Below are 15,874 nucleotides of genomic sequence, written 5' to 3'. Positions count from 1 at the left end.
CAACGTACACAAAACATTATGCCTCTGAATACAAGGTGCAGGGAGCCCCAGGTGGGGCATCTGGTCAGCTGCTATGGGAACAGGATGCTGGTCTAAACAGGTCTCCTTTGGCCTCATCCAGCAGTCTCGTCTGAAGTTATTTAAATGCATTCAGCTGCCTTGAAGCAGACCAAAGCACCACGAAGTAGGCAGATATGTGTGGGACCCCAGGAGACCAGATCAAGAGAAGCAGATAGGTATGTTTTGGAATGGTGTGGAGTTGGGAAAATAGAAATCTGGTTCCAAGTTGTTGGGTCCGGACACTTGAGAAACAAGAACGGCTTTCCGGAACTGTTGCAGAGAGAATTTGGAGCAAATGTTTATGCAACAGAAAGCGGAGTCGGTAAACTGCGAAGGTAGTGGAATTTCTACCTGTGCTTTGGTTTCCTTTCCACCCCCTCCTCCCCCTCACCCGTTCCCAGGTGTTTACTGCTCCACTTGCTGATCTTAATCACCTTCCTGTGCCCTCCATCCTTCCTCGTATGACAAGAACAAGATGCCTCTCCCCACCCCTGAAAAAGGCTAAGAAGCCGCTATTTTGTTTTATCAGCATTTAGCACTTTCAGATACAGCAGTACCTTGGTTTACAACTACAATCCGTTCTGGAGGTCCAGTTGTAAACCAAAACAGGTTGTAACCCAAGGCGCGCTTTTGCCAATGGGGCCTCCAAAAATAAAAAAAGGGTTGTAATCCCAAAAAAAGGGTCATGCACTTTCGGGTTTGACACTGTAATCCAAAACAGTTGCAATCCAAAACAGTTGTAATCCAAAACGGTTGCAAACCAAGGTACCACTGTATAAGCAGTTTCCCAAAGCAGTTTACAGTGGTACCTCAGATTAAGTACTTAATTCGTTCCGGAGGTCCGTTCTTAACCTGAAACTGTTCTTAACCTGAAGCACCACTTTAGCCTATGGGGCCTCCTGCTGCCGCTGCGCTGCTGGAGCACAATTTCTGTTCTTATCCTGAAGCAAAGTTCTTAACCTGAGGTACTATTTCTGGGTTAGCAGAGTCTGTAACCCGAAGCGTATGTAACCTGAAGCGTATGTAACCCGAGGTACCACTGTATAGAAAAAATTAAACTGAGAACCATTAATTAGGGAACATAGGAAGCTTCCTTGTACATAGTCCACCTGGCTTCCTACTGACGCTTCCCCAATTTCACTTTCATGTCGTAGAACAGAAGCCCGCCATTGAAATCAATACAAACCGATCCATTTTGAAAGTTGGATGAAACCGTATTCGGGCGTGCCCTTTGTGGGCTTGAATTCTTTTAGGTTTAATGTGGAAGGCATGGGGGCGATGCTCCCGGCAGTTGTAAGTTGCCCACGACTCACTTCCTTAAAGCGGTGTGCTCAACACACCAGCCTGGTAGACTTTCATCTCTGGGTCGGATGTTAGCATCACATTCTTCCATACCCTTTTGTGAGAGGTGAGCCACGACCATAGCTGGCTTACCAGTACGTTACCAGCTCAGGATCGATGGGGAGGTTGCTGGTTATGGTGGAACCCAGGCAGACAAAATCATCTCAAGTGTGTGATCACCAGTGCTGATGTTTGGAGCGTGGTGACGCCCTATTGGTCTTCGTCAGGTGATGGTAAGGCTGAACTCCCCACAGGCAAAATGACTGATGAGCTTCTGTAGAGCTTCCTCAGAGTTCGCTGCCAAAGTTGCATCATCTGCAAATAACATCTCTTAGAAGAGGACATGCCACGCTTTTGTCTTGGTGCAGAGACGTGCCAGATCAGACGACCTGGGTGTGTAGCGTCAATAGGGGGGAAAATGTTTTTAATCTGGCTCTAAATTGCTTCATGCAATAAAAAAAACAGCTTTTCAAACCTGAAACTCAAGTTACTGAATCTGTAAGCAGCTACCCTGGTGCTTGGAACCTGGAACGTGCACCTATCTATGCCCTATTTTTGCTTTCGTATTTGCACGCTTTTTTTCTTTTGAAGTGAACAATCGTTCTCCGAGACCACGTGAAGGCAGCTGACGGAGGTGTAAACCACATCCCTGCCTTTTGTCTCCTAGGCCTGCAGTCCTCCATCGCTCGCTGCCTGCTTGCGTTCCTCGTCTGCCTCCTTGTTGCTCCTCCTGAGGCCCAGTGCACAAGGAACTTAAGACTGCCACCCATCACTGCAAGGTAAGATCTGCTTTGTCTCTGTGTGTTCCCCCTCTTCATGTCTTGTGCTGAGCTTTTAGCTGAGCTGCAAACTTCAAATTCCCAAACTGGGTGGAGAGATCTGGCGAAGAGAGATGTGTTGATGCTTAGAAGCTGTGAGAAGGAAATTAAACCTCCACATGCAGGGATAGTCTACCTCTGGGTACTGCTGCTGTGACCAGAGAGAAAGGAGGGCCAGTTCTTTCAGATCTTGGGAGGTAGTAGACCTGTTGTTCACTGGAGATCTTTAGACAGGGGCTGGATGGTTATCTGTCATCGCACTGCAGACTGGAGCTAGATTATAAGGCCTCCGAGAGCCATCCCAATTCCTAGGAATCTATTCCCTGGTTGTGAGCTGCTCTGATAAGCCTTAGCTGCTCAGTCCCGGATCAACAATTGTCTAGTTGTGTTTTTCCTCTGTAGCGAGGGAAAGGCCCTCTGAAAACTCTGGCCTCGAATCTGGAGAGAGCCATCGGGCAAGAACGCTTGCAACTCGGGGGCAGCACACAGTTCCCCAAGTATCTTGAAGCCTGGTGTCAGCGGTAGGCAGGGTTGGGCGTTTGCCTGGGCCAAGATACTGTTGAGAAGCCGCCATGTTCCATGTTACTGTAAACACGTGGCTTGCCACCTGCTGCTGCGCACATTAAATCTTTGAATCTTTTGAGCGAACTTTATGGAAGTTCATAAGCGCTTGAGATGGAAGATGCAGCATGGAACCGTCTGCCCATATATCGGAAGCTCCTTCCCTTAAGGATATTTTGAGGCTGGCTGTAAGTAATGTTAGCCTTTTATAGGAACATAGGAAGCCGCCTTATACTGAAGAGGTCTCGCCTCCAGAGCAGCCGCCGAGACCATATAACACCGGTCTTGAAAGACCTACATTGGCTCCCAGTACGTTTCCGAGCACAATTCAAAGTGTTGGTGCTGACCTTTAAAGCCCTAAACGGCCTCAAAGGCCCAGTATTTCTGAAGGAGCGTCTCCACCTCCATCGTTCTACCCGGACACTGAGGTACAGCGCTGAGGGCCTTCTGGCGGTTCCCTCACTGCGAGAAGCCAAGTTACAGGGAACCAGGCAGAGGGCCTTCTCGGTAGTGGAACGCCCTCCCACCAGATGTCAAAGAGAACAACAACCACCAGACTTTTAGAAGACATCTGAAGGCGGCCCTGTTTAGGGAGGCTTTTAATGTTTGATGTAGTACAGTATTTTAATATTTTTTTTGGAAGCCGCCCAGAGTGGCTGGGGAAGCCCAGCCAGATGGGCAGGGTATAAATAATAAATTATTATTATTATTATTATTATTATTATTATTATTATTACCCCTTTTATTGTGCATCCATGATTATTGATGCTCACGATGCTATTGGGGTGGGAATCCCACCTTCAACATTGTTCGTGCCTCCAAACATTTTGGGGCATTCCCACTGCCTCATGCCCAGCTGGTGCATATCCCATAGCTTCCTGCCGAAACTCCGCAACGTCTTACACCGCAAATGTTCAAGTTTATTTTTGTCCTGCTTTCATTGTGCTGTGGCCTCTCCGGACAGCGATAATGTGGCAGCGTCCCAAAACGAACTCAGAACCGCCCGCCCGCCCCCCCAGTGTCCCAATTTTCCAGGGACAGTCTTGGATTTACAGAAGCCGTCCCGGCTGTCTGTCTCTAGAGTCTCCAGCTACAATCCTTGTGGGCTATTTAATTGTAATTTCCATAACAAAGGAGGCTCTCCATTGGGGTGGCGAGGGTGAAGGCAGCCTCCCCCCCCCCATTCTTTAGGACCTTGCTCACCATCTCTCGCCATATAAATGAGATTGTCTCCATTCAGCACCCTTAAAAACAAACAAACTACAGTTCCCATGATTCTTTTTCCAGGGGTGGGGGAGATGTGCTTTAAATGTATGGTCCAGCCTATACCAAATTACATTTTGTTGATCATTCTTTGTTACATCCCATATCGGTGCATTTACCCTTCACCTTTCCAAATCATAAAAGTTCTGTTTGGATTTGTTGCTCCAGGGTGCCCATCAACCCACTTCAAATTTGCAAAGCCAAAGTCCCTGTATGCATTTGAATCCCTCCTGCAAAACACAGTCTGGAGGCCTCTCCTATTACAGTGGTACCTCGGGTTACATATGCTTCAGGTTACAGACTCCGCTAACCCAGAAATAGTACCTCGGGTTAAGAACTTTGCTTCAGGATGAGAACAGAAATCGTGCGGCGGCGGCACAGCGGCAACAGCAGGAGGCCCCATTAGCTAAAGTGGTGCTTCAGGTTAAGAACAGTTTCAGGTTAAGAACAGACCTCCAGAAGGAATTAAGTTCTTAACCCGAGGTACCACTGTAGTATATTCCAGCCTGCAAGATCCCTTTATCTCTCCCAGTACATACATTCATAAGGAAGTCGCCATGATGCAGTTTGTGTGGCTGCCAGCAGATGGTGCTGTGAACTGCAATGTGATGACAAGCTGGGCTATCAGAGGGCAAGGAGAAGAGAACCGGAGATAGGACAGGCAGCCCAGGCCAGTGAGTGGACAATTGATGAGGTCAAAGGGGAGAGGGTGGCTTTTGTCACCTTCGGCTCTCCTTCATTGCAGGGGGGTTGGCCTAGATGGCTCCCTTCCAGCTCTGCAGTTTTATGGTTCTACAGTGGTGCCCTGCAAGACGAATGCCTTGCAAGACGAAAAACTCGCTAGACGAAAGAGTTTTCCGTTTTTTGAGTCGTTCCGCAAGACAAATTTCCCTATGGGCTTGCTTCGCAAGACGAAACGTCTTGTGAGTTCTTGCGAGTTTGTTTCCTTTTTCTTAAAGCCGCTAAGCCGTTAATGGCCGCTAAGCCGCTAATATTTTTATTATTATTAAATAATATTTATTAAAGTTTCAGAAAATACAAGAAATACAAAATACAGAAAAAAGAGTAAAGTTTTTTAAAAATATAACAAAAAAGTAAAGGATAAAAAAGAAACATACAAAATAAAACAGTTAAAAAGACATTAATTTTCCAAACCTATCTTCCCTAGACTTATTTCCCCGGACCTCCTCATACCTCCCTTTTTTGTATTCCAGTTCAGTTTGTTGGTTCAGCAAATCCTTACCATTAAACTTTTGCCCAATTGTAAACCTTTTTTCATATCTCTTAAAGCATTACAGCTAAAAACCTCTTAGTTTCTATCCAACATCCATGTAGTCAATCACCTTCATCTGCCATTCTTCCAGAGTGGGTAGATCTTGTGTCTTCCAAACCGCTAAGCCGCTAATAGCCGCTAATAGCCGCTAAGCCGCTAATAGCCGTGCTTCGCAAGACGAAAAAACCCGCAAGACGAAGAGACTCGCGGAATGGATTAATTTCGTCTTGCGAGGCACCACTGTATGTGAGTGGCTTTGGCAAGGGGGTGGCAAGCAAAGCAGGCAGGGGCACATCCCATAGCAAATTTATATTTTCTCACGTGAGCTGGAATTGATCCACTGAATTACTTACCGGGCCTCTACTGGAACCATAGGAACCTCCCTTTTTACCAAGTTCAGACCTTTAGTATGGTCAACTCGGACTGGCAGCAGCTCTGCAGGGTTTTGGGGTGGACTCTTTTCCCAAATTTACTTGGAGATTCTGCCAGAGCGGGTTGAACCTGGGACCTTCTGCATGCAAACAATAAAATTATTATTACAAATGTTATTATTCAAGCAGGTGGTCTTCCACTGAGCTGTGCTGTGATCCCTGCGTGCAAGAGTGTTTCGTGGCAAGCACGGAGTGCTGTCCATAGTCAAACTGTGTAAGCTGATGTGTCGTTTCACATGCCTGGAGCGAAATGGATCTCGCAAGTTCCACTGGCAGCCTCTTGCCCCCAAACCCATGAAAACTTGGAGCTCTGCATCTCTTCTCTTACAGATGTAGGACATAATATAATGTTTGAGGACTGGGAAAGATTGTGGAAGAAAGGGGTTAAGTTCACTGCATGTACAGTGGTACCTTGGTGAAATATACTCAGAGTTGCAAAGTGATTTCATGCTCTTTATTCAGCTCATAGTGGTGAGGAGGAATGAATGAAAGTCCCCTCAAAATATCTGCTTTATATACATTATTTACACAATGGGCTGCACATGATTGGCTAATTCTGGAATTCTACTGTAAGCCAATCAGGTTGTGGATTCACTTATATCTGGAGCATGATTGGGTGGTTCCTGCCAACCAATCATACTGCTGTATTGTTCTGGGACCAATCAGACTGCTGCATTCTGAATCCTATTGTTCTAGGACCAATCAGACTGCTGCAATTTGGATCCTATTGTTCTAGGACCAATCAGACTGCTGCAGTTTGGATCCTATTCAACTCAGTACATAACACCTGGGTTACATACGCTTCAGGTTACAGACTCCGCTAACCCAGAAATAGTGCTTCAGGTTAAGAACTTTGCTTCAGGATAAGAACAGAAATTGTGCTCCGGCGGCGCAGCAGCAGCAGGAGGCCCCATTAGCTAAAGTGGTGCTTCAGGTTAAGAACGGACCTCCAGAACAAATTAAGTACTTAACCCGAGGTACCACTGTACTGTGTTAAAGGAAAATATAATGAAAATGATGTATAGATGGTATTTGACTCCTGTTAAATTAGCAAAGATCTATCATAACTGTGATAATCTATGTTGGAAATGCAAAGAAAAGGAAGGAACTTTTTACCACATGTGGTGGACCTGCCCCAAGGTGAAAGGCTTCTGGGAAAAGATTTATAATGAATTGGAAAAAAAATGTTGAAATATACATTTATAAAGAAACCAGAGGCCTGCCTTCTTGGAATAATTGATTTGGAATTGCCCAAGAAAGATGTTAAATTATTTTTGTACACCACAACTGCTGCTCGAATTTTACTAGCTAAAAAGTGGAAAACGCAAGAATTACCAACTGTGGAAGAATGGCAGAGGAAGATGATGGATTTTTCAGAACTAGTCGACCTAACTGGAAGAGTCCGTGGCCAGAAGAAGGAGGAGTATCAGGAAGAACGGACAAAATTTAATGATTATTTAGTTAAATTTGTTAAGTTAAACTAATTGGAAATAGCTTGCAGGTATTTGATTGGATTAGGATTTTATATAAGTTAAGTGATGAATTAATATGTTTAATCTTGATTGAAAAGATGTAAGGATGTTAATTTGATTAAGTTAAGTTTATAAGAACTCTGATTTGGAAAACCGTTAAAAGGATATGCATTGAAATTCAACCAAGGGGAAGCAAGGAAGTCACTTAACAATGTTCATAAGCGTAATTTTAATAAGGTTATGATTTATGTTTGTTTGTTTGTTTGTTTTTAATTTTGTGAAAATCAATTTAAAAAATTGGGGAAAAATGAAAACCTGGAGCTCTGATTCATCCGCCCAACTTTTTCCCTTCCACCTACAGGGACGTGTTTGGAAGCCAAACAGAAACCCTAGGAAGCCTTTAGCAATGTGGGATTTGTGAGGACCCGTTAACTGTGGGCGCAAAAGATGTCTGAGCCTATCCTTGGTGCCGGCAGGAGCCCGGTGGAAAACGACTCTGGGTAAGCAAGCCTTCATAATAGCTCAGTTGGCAGAGCGCGAGACTCTTAATCTCAGGGTTGTGGGTTTGAGCCCCAGACATAGCTGTCAACCATCCCTTATTTGGCGGGAAAGTCCCTTATCCCAGAGCCGTGTCCTGCTGCTGTCCCTTATTGATGATGTCCCTTAAATTTCTCGGGTTTCAAAGGAAGCAGCTCCTCTCCCTCCCTCCCTGCCGGCCAGGGAGGAGGGAGGCTCCAACTGTGTTGCTTGGCTGCGTTGCTCACCCAATAAGGAGTCTAAGAATGACTGGGGGGGTGGAGCTTGCATGCCTTGTGCCGATAAAATCGGCCGCAATGCCTGGGGACTCGCCTTTGCTCAGCGCTTCGCAGCGGAGAGGTGACAGTGGTTTTCCCTGCTGCATCCCCTTTGTCGGGTTGCTGCGCTGTGGGAACCACCGCTTGAGGCTTCGTTTGGCTGCTGGCTGGGCTTTCTGCCTTTGGCTCGGAGGGGCTCAGAAGTTGAACATACCTGTGCTTGGAAAATCCCTTATTTTGGCTGCTGATCCCTTATTTTCAAGGCTGCCGGTCCCTTATTTTCAAATCTGTAAGTTGACACCTAAGGCCCCAGACTGGGCAAAAGATTCCTGCGTTGGACTGGATCATTGTTTCCCTAACTTGGATCTCCAGCTGTTTTTGGACTACAGTTCCCACGATCCCTCACCACTGGTCCTGCTAGCTAGGGATGATGGGAGATGTAGTCCATAAACAGCTGGACACCCAAGTTTGGGAAACACTGGACTAGATGGTTCTCATGGTCCCTTCCAACTCTGCAGTTCTAAGGTTCTGTGATCTCTGTGTGAACGAGGGAATAGATTTGCCAGCCTCACTGCGGCCCACATGGCACCTTCCAGATGCTGTTGGACTACCATTCCCATCATCCCCAGCCAGCACAGCATGATGGGACTTGAAGTCCCACAACATCTGGAGTTGCCAGGGACTGGCAGGATGCTGATCAGCTGCCGGGTGTGTGTGTGTGTGAGGAAACAGGGCTGGAGTCTGACTTGTGGGGAGCAGTGATTTGTGGGGAACTGTACCAGCCAGAAGTACCAGACCATAAAGAAGGCTGATCGCCGAAGAATTGATGCTTTTGAATTCTGGTGCTGGAGGAGACTCTTGAGAGTCCCATGGACTGCAAGAAGATCAAACCGATCCATTCTGAAGGAAATCAGCCCTTAGTGCACACTGGAAGGACAGATCCTGAAGCTGAGGCTCCAATACTTTGGCCACCTCATGAGAAGGGAAGACTGCCTGGAAAAGACCCTGATGCTGGGAAAGATGGAGGGCACAAGGAGAAGGGGACGACAGAGGACGAGATGGTGGGACAGTGTTCTCGAAGCTAGCAGCATGAGTTTGACCAAACGCGCGAGGCAGTGGAAGACAGGAGTGCCTGGCGTGCTCTGGTCCAGGGGGTCACGAAGAGTCGGACTCGACTAAACAACAACAACAACAACAGTACCAGCCAGGAGGCAAGAGCTGGAGGCAGGGCAAGCTCCAGAGCTGTTTTTGCAGGCCACGGCGGGCGAGAGACCTTCCTCCTGTTAACTCTTTCCCCACCTCCAATGCCAAGAGCGGTAGTCTCGTAATCTGGTGAACCGGGTTCGCGTCTCCGCTCCTCCACATGCAGCTGCTGGGTGACCTTGGGCTTGTCACACTTCTCTGAAGTCTCTCAGCCCCACTCACCTCACAGAGTGTTTGTTGTGGGGGAGGAAGGGAAAGGAGATTGTGAGCCGCTTTGAGACTCCTTAGGTTAGTGATAAAGCGGGATATCAAATCCAAACCCTTCTTCTTCTTCTTCGTATACAGCCTACACCACACCTTAGTGAATGGAAAGTGTGAGAGCCCCATCACGCTTCTGGACCGGCTCTCTGCAACCAGAACCATTTGGGAGATTCTTGAGAGCCAACCAGAACAAGCCAAGGAGTTGCTGTCAGTACACCCACCTGGGGTAAGTGGCCAGCAAATTTTATTTTTTTAATGGGATGAGTCCAGTGTGGGCAGGTGTATGGGGTGTTAGGGGAGGGGTAGCACCTCTGGTGGGGGACACATCATGCTCCTTCTGGGGTAGTTTGTCCACCTTGGGTCCCTATCCTGCACTTAGCTCTCACCTGGGGCTCCCAGAAGCTGTCAGCATGCAACAGCAGCCACACCCTGTGTCAGGGAACTGCCATCGGCTCAGGGGCGAGAGGGGAAAAGCCGGATGGATTACAGAAAGCCCCCAAAGATCGTGGGAAGCAGCACCTCCTCAGCGGAGGAGAGTAACCACGCCTCCAGTGGAGAGGAGCTTCAGGGCTCAGAGGAGGCGAGGCGGTGCCAGGACACCTTGCCTGGGCAAAGCGGGGAGGAGAGAAGTCCTCCGTTACCCACGCCCTCCCTGCGCAGTAGGCTTCCGCGCAGAGAGGGGAGGCGCAGACTGGGCGTCAAGAAACTACTCTGCTGGGGAAGGTTTAAGGACCGCCCACTCACGGATTCTGCCAGTGAATGAGCCAGCCACGAGAGAGTGGCACTCTGCACAGAGGAAGTTTATTTTGGCATCGAAAGCAAGGCTTCACAACCGAGCAGGGAGGCATTTGCCTACTTGCTCTCGAGCAACCCTTTGGTACCTTAACACCCTGGAAACGGCTTCGACCAACCAGTTAAACCCGGTGAGGGTGGCCGATGGGTCTCAGACCCTCAGTGAGTTAGGGACTTCCCCTGCATGCGAAGACAGGCTCTGGTGGGTTGAGTGGCGAGACCAAGAGTGGGTCCAACGGTCAAGAAGGTAGTTTCTGCCCATGCTATAGAGAGAAGTGAGAGGCAGATGGGGCTCGTCCACCTGGGAAGGGAGCCCATCTAGGAGAAGGAAGACTCTGACCCTCAACCTCTGCTGCCTTGTGGGATATCTTCAGGAGAAGAAAAAGTTCAGGAGTACCAAATAGGCCTAGGATTAAATTAGGATTTAAAAATGGGATTGACAACGGTAAGAAAAGTGAATCAATTAGATTATAACCGGAAATATTTTTGGTTAATAATGATATTGGAAAGCTGTAACATACAGATACAAGGAAATTCAGAAGGGAGTGAATAGGGGAAGTCAATAATATGTTTATAAGATTGGAATTTTAAAAGAATTAAGTTTGTTTTCATTGTTTATTTGTTTATTCGTTTATTTTTGATGCACTCTTTATTTTTCGTTTTTCGTTTTTGTTTGTGTTTGTGATTTTGTTACATGATATTTGTTATAATTGTGGAAAACCTAATAAGGTTTTATATATATATATATATATATATATATATATATATATATATATAGTTCAGGAGCAAACCCTGCACAAATCCAGAGTAGGACTTAAGATGGTTGGATGGCCCCTTGTACGCCTCCTTCTGGTGTTGTAACACAAAACAGAGGCAATAGAAGGATTGAAACCAAGGATAAAGGACTTCATGGATTAAGGGATCCTTGTGCCCTGTGCCAGCCCATGTAATTCTCCCCTTCTTCCTGTCAAGAAACCCAGCCCTCCAGGGACACCCATCAAATACCGTCTCGTGCAAGACTTGCGCATCATAAATAACTTTGTAATCCCAAGACATGCCATCACGGCCAATCCAAACACCATATGAACAGGGATTCCTCCCGATAGTACACATTTCAGTGTTGTGGACCTTGGCTCTGCATTCTTCTCCATAAGAGTACATGAGGAAAGCTCCTTTTTGCATTTACATGGGAAAACAGTCAATTAATGTGGACTAGATTGCCCCAATTGTCAGTTGTCAGGGGGATGCGGGTGGAGCTGTGGGTCAAACCACAGAGCCTAGGACTTGCCGATCAGAAGGTCGGCGGTTTGAATCCCCGCGACAGGGTGAGCTCCCGTTGCTCGGTCCCTGCTCCTGCCAACCTAGCAGTTCGAAAGCACGTCAAAAGTGCAAGTAGATAAATAGGTACCGCTCCAGCGGGAAGGTAAACGGCGTTTCCGTGCGCTGCTCTGGTTCGCCAGAAGCGGCTTAGTCATGCTGGCCACCACATGACCCGGAAGTTGTACGCCGGCTCCCTCGGCCAATAAAGCAAGATGAGCACTGCAACCCCAGAGTTGGTCATGACTGGACCTAATGGTCAGGGGTCCCTTTACCTTTATCTTTAGATTGCCCCAAGGCTACGTAAAAAGTACCACCACCTTCGCGTCAGCCCTCCTGCAGCCAAGCCAGAGGCCAAACGTCTTACTCTGCTTCCCTCTGGACCACACCAGTGAGTCCAAGAGGGGGTTCTTGTCCTCTGAGCAGGACCTCCATTCACACTGCCCAGGCTTGTGCCCTGGAGAGGTCGCAGTTTGGCTTCTTCCCTGGAGGCGCACTCCATTGTCTGTTGAGACAGATGGAGGCCAACAACAACAATGGAGTGACAGACATGCCTTCCAAGAGCATCTCGTATTGGGGGCGTTCATATTTGGTTACGGGCCCTTGTGAAAGAAGCTGATTGGGAAAAGTCGCACGGAGACCCCATCTGCACTTAAAAAACGTCCATCCCACTTTAAACCTTTGTGGTTTCCCCCAAAGAATCCTGGGGAATGTAGTTTGTTACCACTGCTAAGAATTTCTAGGAGGCTCTTATGGATGACCCATCTCTTACAAAGCAGAGACACCACCTTGCCAACAAAGGTCCGTATAGTTAAAGCTATGGTTGCCCCAGTAGTGATGTATGGAAGTGAGAGCTGGACCACAAAGAAGGCTGATTGCGGTGCTGGAGGAGACTCTTCAGAGTCCCATGGGCTGCAAGAAGATCAAACCTCTCCATTCTGAAGGAAATCAGCCCTGAGTGCTCCCTGGAAGGACAGATCCTGAAGCTGAGGCTCCAAGACTTTGGCTACCTCATGAGAAGAGAAGACTCCCTGGAAAAGACCCTGATGCTGGGAAAGATGGAGGGCACAAGGAGAAGGGGATGACAGAGGACGAGATGGTTGGACAGTGTTCTTGAAGCTACCAGCATGAGTTTGACCAAACTGCGGGAGGCAGTGGAAGACAGGCGTGCCTGGCTTGCTCTGGTCCAGGGAGTCACGAAGAGTCGGAGAAGACAAAACGACTAAACAAATGACCCATTTAAAGTGGCACAGCACTGCTTTAAACGTAGAGTACAGATGGCAGGGGGCATGGAACCCATATCACCTGGAAGCTGCCAACTCCCATTGGTCCTAGCATCTTACGGTCATACTGGCTGGGGCTGATGGGAGTTGTAGTCCAAAGCACGGAGGGGGGGTTGTGCGCCATGTTAGGGAAGGCTGCCACTGGACACTGAAGAAGCAGCAGCAGCAGCAGCAGCAAAGTTGCTCCTTGTCACCTTCTCAGTGTGCTTGCAGATGCAGAGTCACAAATGTTGCTGGTGGTTTCCTCTTTCCTGCTTAAAGGGGAAGGGAAGGAGGTGGGGGGTGGGTCTTGCTTCATTGACTGTGCTATCCAGAGGCAAGCGGATTTCTCATCTCCTTTCTCTCTCAATCTCTCTCCCCTCCTCCTGCCCCCTTTCCTTTTCCTTCTGCGGCCAGACGTTCATTATCGCTGGAAATGCAGCTGGAGGGTCCAGGGAGCTCTTCCTACGAACACAGGAAAACAGGAGTGATGCTGTCTGCTCTTTCTCTATCCAGGACAACGGCGCAGGTGAGTTGGTTCGGTCCCTCTGAGGGTCTTCTGTATCTGACCTGTGCTGAACCACAGATTCATTTGTTCCCAGGGTCTGGTGCTTTGGGGCTAAACTGGAGTTCCTGGAGGCGGTTGGAGGATGGATGGCGGCTAACAGATTGAGGTTGAATCCTGACAAGACAGAAGTACTGTTTTTGGGAGACACGGGGTGGGCTGGTGTGTGGGATTCCCTGGTCCTGAATGGGGTAACTGTGCCCCTGAAGGACCAGGTGAGCAGCCTGGGAGTCATTTTGGACTCACAGCTGTCCATGGAGGCACAGGTTAATTCTGTGTCCAGGGAGGTAGTCTCCCAGCTCCACCTGGTACGCAGGCTAAGACCCTACCTGCCCACGGACTGTCTCACCAGAGTGGTGCATGCTCTAGTTATCTCCCGCTTGGACTACTGCAATGCGCTCTACGTGGGCTACCTTTGAAGGTGACCCGGAAACTGCAATTAATCCAGAATGCGGCAGCTAGACTGGTGACTGGGAGTGGCTGCCGGGACCACATAACACTGGTCCTGAGAGATCTGCATTGGCTCCCAGTACGTTTCCGAACACAATTCAAAGTGTTGGTGCTGACCTTTAAAGCCCTAAACGGCCTCGGTCCTGTATACCTGAAGGAGCGTCTCCACCCCCATCATTCAGCCCGGACGCTGAGATCCCGCGCCGAGGGCCTTCTGGCGGTTCCCTCATTGCGAGAAGTGAGGTTCCAGGGAACCAGACAGAGGGCCTTCTTGGTGGTGGAGCCCGCCCTGTGGAACGCCCTCCCTTCAGATGTGAAGGAAATAAGCAGCTATCCTATCTTTAAAAGACATCTGAAGGCAGCCCTGTTTAGGGAAGTTTTTAATATTTAATGCTGTACTGTTTTTAACATTTGATTGGGAGCTGCCCAGAGTGGCTGGGGAAACTCAGCCAGATGGGCGGGGTATAAATATATTATTATTATTATTATTATTATTATTATTATTATTATTATTATTACTGCCTGTGTACATGGAAGCTCTACTGAACTATTGCGGCGAATAGCCCCTGCTAGACCATGTGTGCTTTCCTGGGAGCTGGGCAAAGGGGGAGAAGGCTGATTTTCAAATTAATAGCACCTGCACATTTTGCCTTCTGACCTGGGAACTGCTGCCGGCCAGTGCCAGCAATACTGAACTTGATGGACCCCAAGGCCTGACCCATTGTAAATCATCTGCCTACGTTCCCAAGTCCTCGATCTGAGAATTGTACGTGCTTGAACCTTTGCTCCTCTGTCCCTGCTGTACCAGCGTCACTGTTCCCCGCCTGGAAATCCACCCCCCACCCTTGCTCTAACCTTTAGACCCCACTCCCTTCCCCTAAATTAGGCATCTCCCATTATTCATCCTCGGTGGGTTTTGCAACACAATTTCCTCCTGCTTAAAAGGGGAAATGGTTGGGAGAGGCTTAGAAGGGCTGGTCCTTGCAGGTTGCAGGTCTCTCACGAAATGGGGGTCTCCCTTCAGTTTTGTGGTGGGGCTAGGAAGTTAACTCTCCCCCCCACAGCCACTTTTTTTGGGATTTCTGGCTGAGCTGCTCCTTTATCAACTGCCTCCTGAGAAACGCCACCTAATTAATTAATTAAATTAAATTAAATTAAATTAATGAATGTTAGAATGATGTTGGATTGAAGTTAAGGGGTTTCTAGCTGTACAGGCCAAAAGAATATGGAAAAATTGGTTTTAATATGTAAAATCTAAAATTTAAAGTTATATTACATCAAGATTAAAGATTAGGATTAAAAAGGAGGGAAAGGAATTGTTGGATTAACATATTTAATTAGAATACAAAAGAGGGAGGTAAGAGGAGGTCCGGGAAACAAGTAAATGTAAAAGAAGTGAGGAAAAGATGAAATTGTTTTTAATTGTTTTTTCTTTTTTTACTTTGTATTTTTTCTTTTTATTGTTAATTCTTTCTTTACTAATGTGGTTTTTTTCTTGTGAAACTTTAATAAATATTATTATTATTTTTTTAAAAAAAGAGAAACGCCATCTTCCTCTTTTCTGAGCCCAGCCGCAGGTGAGGAACTCTTATTGAATGTGTGGGTGGCATTTTTCTTGCTGCTTCCAAGGAGCTCAGCATCTGTTCTTCTCTCCTAACCCCCTTTATCCCCACAACGACCCGGTGAGGTAATTATTATTATTATTATTATTATTATTATTATTATTATTAATACCCCAACCTCCCCAGCAAAGGCCGGGCTCAGGGCGGCTAACAAGCAATAATAAAAACAAGCTGAATGAATACAACTTAAAAACAAGATTAAAATACAACATTAGAATATTGAAACATTAAAATATTAAAATGCAGCCCCATCACAGGAGGAGAAAGGAAAAAGGAAAAAGAAAGAGGGGGAGGGAATCAAATTGGCTCCAAGCCAAAGGCCAGGTGGAACAACTCTGTCTTACAGGCCCTGCGGAAAGAAATAAGATCCTGCAGGGTCCTGGTCTCAT

The 15,874-nt window shown here is 47.3% G+C and overlaps 1 protein-coding gene across 1 annotated transcript in view; it reads left to right on the top strand.

Annotated features, from left to right (window-relative positions):
* Window positions 1–141: 141 nt before the first annotated feature.
* Window positions 142–15,874, top strand: part of RINL (Ras and Rab interactor like) — a 41,482-nt gene continuing 25,749 nt past the window's right edge. The window contains exons 1-5 of the mRNA XM_081018698.1: window positions 142–236; window positions 2,069–2,180; window positions 7,581–7,719; window positions 9,562–9,703; window positions 13,266–13,377. Coding sequence (XP_080874824.1) covers window positions 7,667–7,719; window positions 9,562–9,703; window positions 13,266–13,377 — 307 coding nt within the window. The 5' untranslated portion in view covers window positions 142–236; window positions 2,069–2,180; window positions 7,581–7,666. The remainder of the gene's footprint in view (window positions 237–2,068; window positions 2,181–7,580; window positions 7,720–9,561; window positions 9,704–13,265; window positions 13,378–15,874) is intronic.

Source organism: Podarcis pityusensis (assembly GCF_964106645.2).
Source record: "Podarcis pityusensis genome assembly, chromosome: 8".
Taxonomy (NCBI): Eukaryota; Metazoa; Chordata; class Lepidosauria; order Squamata; family Lacertidae; genus Podarcis; species Podarcis pityusensis.
This window is presented reverse-complemented; position numbering and strand designations above follow the sequence as displayed.